General features: G+C 34.7%; 2 protein-coding genes across 4 annotated transcripts in view; both read right to left on the bottom strand.

The window, feature by feature from the left end:
* Positions 1-11,550, bottom strand: part of LOC147836428 (uncharacterized) — a 719,152-nt gene that overhangs the window by 238,441 nt on the left and 469,161 nt on the right. The gene's annotated exons all lie outside the window — the stretch shown is intronic.
* The window catches only part of herc2 (HECT and RLD domain containing E3 ubiquitin protein ligase 2), a 97,513-nt gene that overhangs the window by 28,029 nt on the left and 57,934 nt on the right, over positions 1-11,550 (bottom strand). For all 3 annotated transcript variants that reach the window (XM_087257609.1, XM_087257610.1, XM_087257611.1), the window contains exons 50-64: positions 11,303-11,428; positions 9,788-9,896; positions 9,566-9,705; positions 9,276-9,466; positions 7,740-7,845; positions 6,196-6,287; positions 5,936-6,111; positions 5,739-5,850; positions 5,466-5,547; positions 4,509-4,652; positions 4,335-4,425; positions 4,071-4,248; positions 3,286-3,367; positions 145-316; positions 1-53 (exon numbers count right to left, since the gene is read on the bottom strand). The exon at positions 1-53 is cut by the window's left edge and continues 92 nt beyond it. In XM_087257609.1, the coding sequence (XP_087113735.1) occupies positions 1-53; positions 145-316; positions 3,286-3,367; positions 4,071-4,248; positions 4,335-4,425; positions 4,509-4,652; positions 5,466-5,547; positions 5,739-5,850; positions 5,936-6,111; positions 6,196-6,287; positions 7,740-7,845; positions 9,276-9,466; positions 9,566-9,705; positions 9,788-9,896; positions 11,303-11,428 (1,854 nt within the window). The remainder of the gene's footprint in view (positions 54-144; positions 317-3,285; positions 3,368-4,070; positions 4,249-4,334; positions 4,426-4,508; positions 4,653-5,465; positions 5,548-5,738; positions 5,851-5,935; positions 6,112-6,195; positions 6,288-7,739; positions 7,846-9,275; positions 9,467-9,565; positions 9,706-9,787; positions 9,897-11,302; positions 11,429-11,550) is intronic.

The raw sequence follows: 11,550 nt of genomic DNA, 5'->3' as shown, positions 1-11,550 counted from the left end.
TGCGGACATGAACATCTGTGCCGTGACCCAGTCTGAAGTAATCCCCTTTACCCCTAAACAATGCAATAACATGATGTTAAAAAGTTTCACTTAAGATCAGCATGTAGTAATATTTAAGTTTTAAATCTCTTCTGATATTCGTACCAGGTCCAGACAACTCCAGATTTGGTGAGGGCGAGGGAGAATTGAGCTCCACATTCAATTTGACAGACCCCCTGTCCATTCAGACGCTCAATGTTTTGAGGAATGTTACATCCCTCGCTGCCACCACGGCCCAGTTTCCCAAAGTCTCCATCTCCCCATGAGAACACCATTCCTATAAAAGACAAATGAACATGCATTCATGTACCGTCAGTAATTTAAATAAAGCGAAACATAGCCCCAAAAAAGCAAAACACAACCATAACAAAACATAACAGAAAAAATACTAAACAAAAATGACCACAAACAGCAAAGCAACCACAACAACAAAAACTGAAGCAAAACATTAAGCCAAAACAAAAAGAAGCTGCAGAACACAACCACAACAAAACACAAACGAAACATAACAGAAAAAAATACTAAACAAAAACAGCCACAAACAGCAAAATACAATCACAACAATAAAACACTGACTGAAACGAAACACTAAGAAAAAACAGCCACAAACAGCAAAATACAACACTAACAACAAAAACTGAAACAAAACATAAGAGAAAATAATACTAAACAAAAACAGCCACAAACAGCAATATACAACCACAACAATATAAAACTGACTGAAACGAAACAAAGAAAAAACAGCCACAAACAGCAAAATACAACACTAACAACAAAGACTGAAAAAAGATATAACAGAAAAAATGCTAAACAAAAACAGCCACAAACTGCAAAATACAATAAACGACAATAAAACTCTGACCGAAACGAAACACTAAGAAAAAACAGCCAAAAACAGCAAAATACAACCACAACAATAAAACACTGACTGAAACAAAACACTAAGAAAAAACAGCCACAAACAGCAAAATACAACACTAACAACAAAAACTGAAACAAAACATAAGAGAAAAAAATACTAAACAAAAACAGCCACAAACAGCAATATACAACCACAACAATATAAAACTGACTGAAACGAAACAAAGAAAAAACAGCCACAAACAGCAAAATACAACACTAACAACAAAGACTGAAAAAAGATAACAGAAAAAATGCTAAACAAAAACAGCCACAAACTGCAAAATACAATAAACGACAATAAAACTCTGACCGAAACGAAACACTAAGAAAAAACAGCCAAAAACAGCAAAATACAACCACAACAATAAAACACTGACTGAAACAAAACACTAAGAAAAAACAGCCACAAACAGCAGAATACAACACTAACAACAAAAACTGAAACAAAACATAAGAGAAAATAATACTAAACAAAAACAGCCACAAACAGCAATATACAACCACAACAATATAAAACTGACTGAAACGAAACAAAGAAAAAACAGCCACAAACAGCAAAATACAACACTAACAACAAAGACTGAAAAAAGATATAACAGAAAAAATGCTAAACAAAAACAGCCACAAACTGCAAAATACAATAAACGACAATAAAACTCTGACCGAAACGAAACACTAAGAAAAAACAGCCAAAAACAGCAAAATACAACCACAACAATAAAACACTGACTGAAACAAAACACTAAGAAAAAACAGCCACAAACAGCAAAATACAACACTAACAACAAAAACTGAAACAAAACATAAGAGAAAAAAATACTAAACAAAAACAGCCACAAACAGCAATATACAACCACAACAATATAAAACTGACTGAAACGAAACAAAGAAAAAACAGCCACAAACAGCAAAATACAACACTAACAACAAAGACTGAAAAAAGATAACAGAAAAAATGCTAAACAAAAACAGCCACAAACTGCAAAATACAATAAACGACAATAAAACTCTGACCGAAACGAAACACTAAGAAAAAACAGCCAAAAACAGCAAAATACAACCACAACAATAAAACACTGACTGAAACAAAACACTAAGAAAAAACAGCCACAAACAGCAGAATACAACACTAACAACAAAAACTGAAACAAAACATAAGAGAAAATAATACTAAACAAAAACAGCCACAAACAGCAATATACAACCACAACAATATAAAACTGACTGAAACGAAACAAAGAAAAAACAGCCACAAACAGCAAAATACAACACTAACAACAAAGACTGAAAAAAGATATAACAGAAAAAATGCTAAACAAAAACAGCCACAAACTGCAAAATACAATAAACGACAATAAAACTCTGACCGAAACGAAACACTAAGAAAAAACAGCCAAAAACAGCAAAATACAACCACAACAATAAAACACTGACTGAAACAAAACACTAAGAAAAAACAGCCACAAACAGCAAAATACAACACTAACAACAAAAACTGAAACAAAACATAAGAGAAAAAAATACTAAACAAAAACAGCCACAAACAGCAATATACAACCACAACAATATAAAACTGACTGAAACGAAACAAAGAAAAAACAGCCACAAACAGCAAAATACAACACTAACAACAAAGACTGAAAAAAGATAACAGAAAAAATGCTAAACAAAAACAGCCACAAACTGCAAAATACAATAAACGACAATAAAACTCTGACCGAAACGAAACACTAAGAAAAAACAGCCAAAAACAGCAAAATACAACCACAACAATAAAACACTGACTGAAACAAAACACTAAGAAAAAACAGCCACAAACAGCAAAATACAACACTAACAACAAAAACTGAAACAAAACATAAGAGAAAAAAATACTAAACAAAAACAGCCACAAACAGCAATATACAACCACAACAATATAAAACTGACTGAAACGAAACAAAGAAAAAACAGCCACAAACAGCAAAATACAACACTAACAACAAAGACTGAAAAAAGATAACAGAAAAAATGCTAAACAAAAACAACCACAAACTGCAAAATACAACCACAACAATAAAACACTGACTGAAACAAAACACTAAGAAAAAACAGCCACAAACACTAACAACAAAAACTGAAGCAAAACATAACAAAAAACTACTTTACAAAAACAGTCACAAACAGCAATGCAACTACAACAAAACACTGAAATAAAATAGAACACACACACACACACACACACACACACAAAATACTAAACAAAATACATGGCCACAAACACAATCAAAATGAAAACAAAGCAATGAAAAAAGTAGAAAAACAAAAAACACTGAATCCATTTTAAAAAATGTCGGTATCTACCTTCATCTGTCAGTGCAAGAGTTTGGGCATCTCTACTTCCACAAGCTACCTGGACAACGCGATGGCCTAAAAGCACCTTGACCTGCAAAAAAGAAATGTTCAAGTTTGTAAGGCATTTGATTAAGTGCAATGAGATGTTGTGCAATGTTGCACCAATGTCAACAGTTAAAGTTTCGATAATGCCAGCATTTCCTGCTTGCATTTAGAATGCTGAGTGATTTCTTAAACGCCTCTGATTGGCCATTGTGTTCACACACTCAACAGATTAAATTGTGATTGGCTAGTCGTGTCTGTTAAACTGCAGCATCCATAAACAAAACGGCCAATCAGTGATGTTCTAGAACCTGCACAACAGCACACAAATGCTAACAATAAATGGTGGTTAGTAAGTTTGAAATCCACACAATGTTGTATAAAGTCTTTTACACTAAACACAGGCAAAGCTCCTTAAAAGCAGGCAAGTCCTAACTAATTTCTGATGAACCACTGGCTTGCAGAAAATAGCTCCAAAACACCTGAATCAACCAATAAAAGTCTTTAGATTCACTATAAACTTCTAAGCTAGTATGTTTGAGCAACCTGAAGCTAAACTTTCCAAGTTATCGGCCCTCCAGAAGCAGGATTGAACACCCCTACTTTAAAGTCAGACCAGTCTGTGGTCAACTTGTTTCATGAGGTTTCTCCATTTATTGCCTTCACATTATAAAGATCACCCTGTAAATATCCTGTAAACCTGCAGTTCTGAATAGAGAAGTCTGAGATTAGGAGGTGAGCAAAACAAATACCAGTTTGGGTCTGAGTTGGGTGGTGTTGTCCCCATGGCCCAGACGGCCATATTCCCCCAGACCCCAGCTGTACAGCTCTCCACTGGAGGTGATGGCGGCACTGTGAGAGCTGCCACACGCAATATCTCGAATGCGTTTGGTTTTCAATGCCTCGATCAGCCTTGGCTTATCACAGTTCCTAGTGGAAAACACACTCATAAGATCCCTCTTTAGAAACCGTACACATATTTTGCAATACTGTTGTAAAAAGGAGAAATAGCCTACATTCGGCTGAAGTGTCCAAGCTTGCCATCGTCTCCTTCACCCCAAGAGAATACTTTCCCATCCACGGTAAGTGCCATGGCATGCCGTCCACCTGCACTCAAACAGACCAATCATGTTTTATTTAAAGAAAAAAATATAACACTGATGTTATCCTCAACAGAAAAAACAGCAGACCTGAATGCACAGCAACCTTCTTGACCACATAGTTGCTGAGAGCTGATATCTGTCTGGGAATTGGGATGGTTCCACTGGAGAGGCCTAAACCAAGTCTTCCATTGGTGGCCTCTCCACAGGCATATACTTTACCTTCAGCAGTCACTGTAAAAAAAAAAAAAAAAAAAAAAAAGGATTTTATTAGTAAAATCTAGTATGGTGATATTTGAACCCCAAATAATTATCCAAAATTACGGAATATAAAACCGGAGATCTAAAATACAAATAAACAACCATATTGGTTTCTTTATTTTGTATACTTTGTAGCCACATACACAGATGGTTGGATGTAATGTAATGTATTTTTTATTTATTGCCATGTCAGCAACCAAGGCTATCTTCATGGCAGGAATCTTTCAACAATAAATATACAATTTAAAAGTCAACAAACAAAATAAAACATAAATTAAATAAGATTTTTTGTGTTAATACATGATAAAAATTCTAAAATCTTTTCTGGTTTCACTTTGTCAAAAATGCCCTTAAAAGAGTTCATTTCATAAAAGGTCCTTGTGGAATCAGTAAAAGCAGGACAGTCTAGTAAAATATGTTTTATAGTAAGAGGAGTTTAGCAGCACAAACACTGAGTAGGGTTTTCACCTTGGAGCAAAAAACCTTGTGTTATTCTCGTATGCCCAATACCACATCTGGTAAAACTACTTGATTAAATCGATTCTTAAAATGTCTTAAAATTCTGTGTGAAACTTCAGGTTGGATTTCATGTAATTTATTGTTTTCTAATGCATCCAATTCCTTTTGCCACTTGTTTAAAATGTAAGCGTTGATAAAAGGTTTCATCTCTGACGAAGGAATTTGGCATTTGTTCACTACTTGCTTCAAAGCATCTTTAGCCACAGATGGTTGGAATATATTTTACAAGTGGTATAATTGGTCTGATGTTGTTTTTAAACTACTTACCAGCAAAAAGACTTTTAGAGCCACCAGCCACCTGCACTACATTCAGAGCAGACAGAGTCTCTGAGAATGAAGGGACTTTGATCTAAGAGACAAAACAAGATATTAATTGTCATTGCAAATTATTGTTAAAAATGCTGTAAAACAATCCTAAGGCATTTATAAAAAATGTTTTATACAAAAGAAAAATCTAACATATTAAATAAGCTAAAAATAAAAAAAAATTTAAATGTAATTAATTAATTGCGTTTCTTGTTTGTTTTAAATAGTACTGACCTTGGACCCCTTAAGTCCTCCAAGTTGGTCCTTATCATTAAGACCCCAGACAAAGACTTTGGTTCTGATAGTGGCTGCAGACTCGAGGCCTGACAATCTCTTTCGAGACATACTGCAAAGAAAAATATTAACAATAAATTAAACTATATACCAGATCATTCTTTATTTACTTTAACTAATCTCTTTTTTATACATACCTTCCAGTCGCGGTCTTCTCATCTTCCTCTTCCTCGTTGTCAGATGCCAGGAAAGGTACAGTTGCAAGATCTTCATCCTCGGCACGGACACGTCCCACAGCACTCAAGCCATGAATCTTACAGTCAATACCTGAACTTCGACACTGCTTTATAGCAACCTCAATGTACCTGTGATACTGAAAACACAAGAACAAGAACGTTCAGCATTTCTAAAGAAACATACTTAATGGACAGGCAATTGTGCGGACATTCAAACCAACCTCTGTGCAGTCATTGAGTAGAGAGACGACAGTGTCAGTGGGATTGATGTTGATGGTCTTCAACTCGATCAAATTGTTGAGTGAGGTTCCACCTGGAGGATGAAGTTAGTTGATCAGGGAACCCTTAAAGGACTAGACTACAGTTGTCTTTACATTAATGCATTTTCATTAGGAAAACAGTGCTTTAGAATAGGGATGCACCGATATCATTATTTTGGAACCAATCCCAATACCAAAAATCGACCGATACAGATCCAATCCCGATATGGTGACATTTTTTCTTTTTTTTTTAAGCATAATACACCTTCTATAATTCATGATAAACTCAAACAATATATCTTCTTAAGTAAAAATAACAGACCTTTAGGCCTACTGTATATGACAGACAGCACAATCAAACAAAAAACATGATGCTTGCTGTAAACTAGGCTACATTATTTGAGCATTCGTTATGACATTGATCTGTTGTGGTCCAGTTCATGTTTCCTTTTTTTTAAATAGGCCTATTAAAATTTTTCTTTGAAATCTGTAGGCTACCATTATTTACCCTAATCAAAGCACAAACTGGGCTGTCAAATGAAATATTAATATAAATAAAACTACAGTGAAATATTCGCAGTTTCAGAGTAGCCTGTACTATGCTAAATACTTTTCTGTTAATGACAATCCATGTTGCACTGCTCAGTTTCACTTTTATTAATTTAATCAGCTACTTTGACCACAATGAGCCAGATTTTACAAACTATTTGCAGCACTTTTAGTATTCCCCTAGGAAGAATAAACTCAGTCAGAAGTATGAGGGAACAGAAACTTTAAATAATGCAGAATAGTTGTACGGAGCAGTGCATGTTGTGTCTGCGCAGTTGGTGCATGAATGAAGTGCTTGATGCACCACTGAGACAGAACACAGCCCTCCAGGAATCTGCGGACACCAATTCCAATGAATTATTGAGCCTTTTCTAATTAAAAATTTCAGGTAGGCCTACTTTGTGTGAGAAGAGCAGTGTTCTGAAGGGGATCTGCTGATCTAACAGACATAGCGCAACATGATTTAGAAACAGCAATGAATTCCTTGCTGCAGGTCAAAATGAACCCATTTGATGCAAAACCCAATGCATTTCTCCACTGATTACTTATATTTACAGGAACAATTAGTGTTCACGCTGCATTTCAGAAAGACAATCACTGTCTACACTACACAACTTAAATGCATGATACATACGCACACACTGGGCATGAACATATCTTGCCAGCATCTGTAATTGTTGCTTACTGGTTGCATAATAGTCATATGTGAATGGCTAGACAAATTAAGGAACTATATATATATTAGTCCAGATGACCAGTCAGAGAGCGAGTGTTGATAGAAAATCAAAAGACTATATCCACTCTCAAATGCAGCACTGCCATTTAAATTATACAGAGTTTTCAGCATTTTTTAAAAGACTTGAAGAGGTTGGAACAAAAGGAATGCGTTTTAAAACCTAAAAGCACTAGTAAAATCTTTGCCTAAGAATGACTGGAAAAGCTTCATTGCGCTTTACCTGATACCACCACCAATGAAGGCATGTAGCTGCTGTCAGCTGGATCTACAATCATTTTCAGTTTGTGGACTAACATGTCTGGGAAAAGCTCCAATCTGATCCAGTGCTATAGAAAAACAGAGAAAAACAAAAATTAGTGATTTCAATAATTCTCAAATTTGCAGTTTTAACCAGGGTGCAAATTACACATTGACGAGACTTTTTCAACTTTTTCAGTAGTAGTTTGGTAATTCATGCTTCAGTGAATCAAATTTATGAATTACATCTCATTTATTAATAAAATGTATACTTTTTTGGTGTTTTGAGGGATATTTAGTGACTATTTTAGAGGTTACTGTCGGTCAAACTATACAAATTATGTCTATTTTTTCTTTTTTTAGGCTTCATGCAGATAAGAACACCTATTTTACAAGAAGTATGCTTTGTGAATACTTAAGATGTGCTTCAGTGTTCAGTGGCACGATAATGCATTCCTAATGGTATGAACCATATGGGGAGGAGGGGGGGTCAAATGTATTTATTTTTTATATTTTACATTTTTATTTATTATTATTTAAGATATAAATCAGAGAAAGCTGTTTCTCATTATTTCAGGAGTAACATTACTTGTTGTTTTAATGTCCTTGGGGGAGGGGGGGGGGGTTAATTTCTTATTTATTTAATAAATTTTTTCAAATAAATTTGGGGTGTCAATCTCCCCCAAACACCCCTGTAATTCACTCCATGGACATAAGGTCCTTTATAAATCATACTAATATGGAGATTTATCACATAATATGTTCTGTTATTATTATCATTAATGTTAAAAATTACAGTGCTACATAGTATTTTAAAGAAAATGTGATCATATTTTTCTAGTACACTCTTATAAATGGAAATACAACATGTGTTGGATAATACTTCTGAGTAAACTTACAGTTTGACAAAAGAATTTAACTGTTATAGCTGATATACTGTACATGTAGTTCACTTATGAACCTATACATGCAATCTGCATACAATCACATCATTACTGCATGGAACATTCTGAATGGCCGACTGATTCTGCAAGCCTTTAAAAATTGCGTTCTTAATATTTAAACTTCTCAATATTTAAATCCTGGTTTAGGATTCAGCACCAGCACCACCTGTCTAGTTCTGCCTCTGATTTTTTTCATGTGCAATTATGCAGCAGTGTTTGTATTTGTATGCATATCTTTTTTCTGGCTGTCTGTTTGTCTGTCTGTCTTTGAGAGAGAGACATTACTAGAATATACATTACTACTATAAATATATTCTTCTTTCATTATTATATTTTTAATCCTCATATTAGTTTTTTTATATTTCTTATTTGTGTATGCATTTATATTTTTCTGTATGTATATGTTTAATATAATCACTATTAATTTATTCATTGTTTATGCAATCTGCAACGCTTTGGCATAACTTGACAAGTCATGTCAATAAAGTCATGTTTTTTATTGTATGGAATTGCATTTTATTGTGAGTGAGTGAGCACCTATTTGAATGGTAGTGCATGTCTATAATGAGACGGACCTTGCCCTGAGAGCCTGAGGACTGCCAGCATTGCTCTCCACAGTCGATGAGTCGAGACGCCTGGTTAACAGAAGACGATACGCTGAGGTTCTTCACCACTCTTGACCACTCGTCGATCAGCATGCCACGCTGACTGCTGTGATGTCTTTTCAGCTGCTTTCCTGAGCGCCCACTAAAGGTGGGTGACTGACCTGAAGGGAAACGATTAAGTCAAAACCAAATTATTACTTACCAATAAAGAAGTTGACATTGTTGTAATGTTAAATTACATAAAGTAGCTTTCCCCAGACCTGGTTCGTTTATCCTCCCAAATGAATGCCTAGGATTGTGTTTACGGGTCTTGAAGCAGCTCTCACAAAAGTCAAAGTCATCACAGCTCCGACACTTAAACCTTGGGCCATTTATAGGGAACATCTGACATCCGTCACACCTGAGCACAGCAAACAATACAAAGATGATTACTAGCTGTTCATTTATATTCAATGTCTGGATGCAACTGCTACTTAACATACCTGACACCAGGATGTACGCTGGGCACAAGCTCCATCTCTGACAGCAGTCCAGTCCAGTGCGACTGCTGAGGAAAGTCCACAATGACATCCTTCCCATTGGCACTGAAGGCTGGACACAAATATGTATACATATTTACACACCATTGTTATGGTTCTTTAAAGTTTTAGATCTAGAGTTAAAGCAGCATTTAATTTGGGACTTCTTTTATGGCAAGGGAGCAGAAAAACAACCAAATATGCAAAGAAATAAACAAAATTTTTGAAAAAAAAAATTATTTGCAAATTGAATCAAGTATAACAAACCACAAGATAAATACAAGACAAAGATTGCAATAAACAAACAAAAACTTACAAATAAATGGTTGTAATAATAAGGACGAGGAATGAAAGAAGTCCCAAAGAAAAGAAAATAATATAACTAAACAACACTAACTTGGACCAACAATCTCTAAATTAATCTAACAAAAAGAAAAGTCCAGCATTTTCAAGCCCTAACTAATCAGCACGCTCAAAAACTCAAATGCAGAGATGCCCAAACTATTGGGCCTACAGGCCAAAGTTGGCCCATGGCAACCTTTGATTTGACCTGCCATCTCATCTGCGAAGAGAGGGAGTATGATGGAGATGGTTTTGAGATTGTCAATTCAATTTTAATGTAAACCTTTGCTTGTTTGTTTTGTTTTTAACAACTAACTGAAATTAAATGTTTCAATTAAATGGTGTAAATTAATCAGATTTAGTTTAAATGTACATACAGTACGGTCACCCAACAATGCAGAAACTTTGGTGAGCAAATCAAGTCAAAGGCAGATTCTGCTTGCCTAGTGTTTTCAGCATTGAACTCCACTGTTATAATGTTTTTGTTATAAGTACGACTATATATGATTTTATTGCCATAAGTTATCATTTAAAAGTTATACTTTATTAAAAATTAAAATTTAAAAGTAAGGTTTTCTATTTTTTTTTTTTTCCATGGCAGCTTTTATATAATATAGTTTGGTGCATTTTCCTTTGGCTCACGGCTATCAATGAAATTTGTTTTTGGCTCTTCATATTAAAAAGTTTGGGCACCCCTGCTCAAATAAAACATTTCTAATTTACACTTGAAGACAGCGTCCTGTGCTACAGACATGAGAACTACAGCCAAGAAATGTTTAATAATAATAATTAATAATTAAAGATGATAATAATGATAACAACAATTTGTGCATCCAAAATCAGGACGTACAGATTTAAACAACAGAATATTACTTTGAACTATTTCTGAATTTTGTTTAACATTACCATATCATTAAAATGTCCTGCGTATCTTTGGATTTGCTCTTCAGTGTTTTAGCTTTCAACAGTGACATTTACATAACACTGAGCAGTACTAAACTGTGCAAACTGGACTGAAGCAGATCAGCAGTTTAAATTTACCAGAACTTCGTCCATGCTAAGCTTCTTTGACACAATCAACATTGTAAAAGTGCTATAGAAATAAAGATGAACTGAATTTAAACACAATCGTGTTACCTTTGACCACACCCACACTCCTATGAGTGACTGACCCCCACTTGTATTTTGGTGTTGTGACCGAGGGCTTCACTCGCACTTTATCACCAATCTTTATATGAGATGGAGAACTCTGAGGGGGAAACCCTGGAAAATAGAAGTTTATATAATTTTTTTTTCAATAACTATACAACCGTACATTTCTATAATGACACAATTCCAGCTTCAATTAACAAATACCTATAAAAATGTGTAAGAGAACAGAAAGA

The sequence above is a fragment of the Danio rerio genome, chromosome 6 (assembly GCF_052040795.2).
Source record: "Danio rerio strain M-AB ecotype USA chromosome 6, GRCz13ab, whole genome shotgun sequence".
Taxonomy (NCBI): domain Eukaryota; kingdom Metazoa; phylum Chordata; class Actinopteri; order Cypriniformes; family Danionidae; genus Danio; species Danio rerio.
The sequence above is the reverse complement of the archived record's forward strand: the minus strand, read 5'-3'. Positions and strand labels throughout refer to the sequence as shown.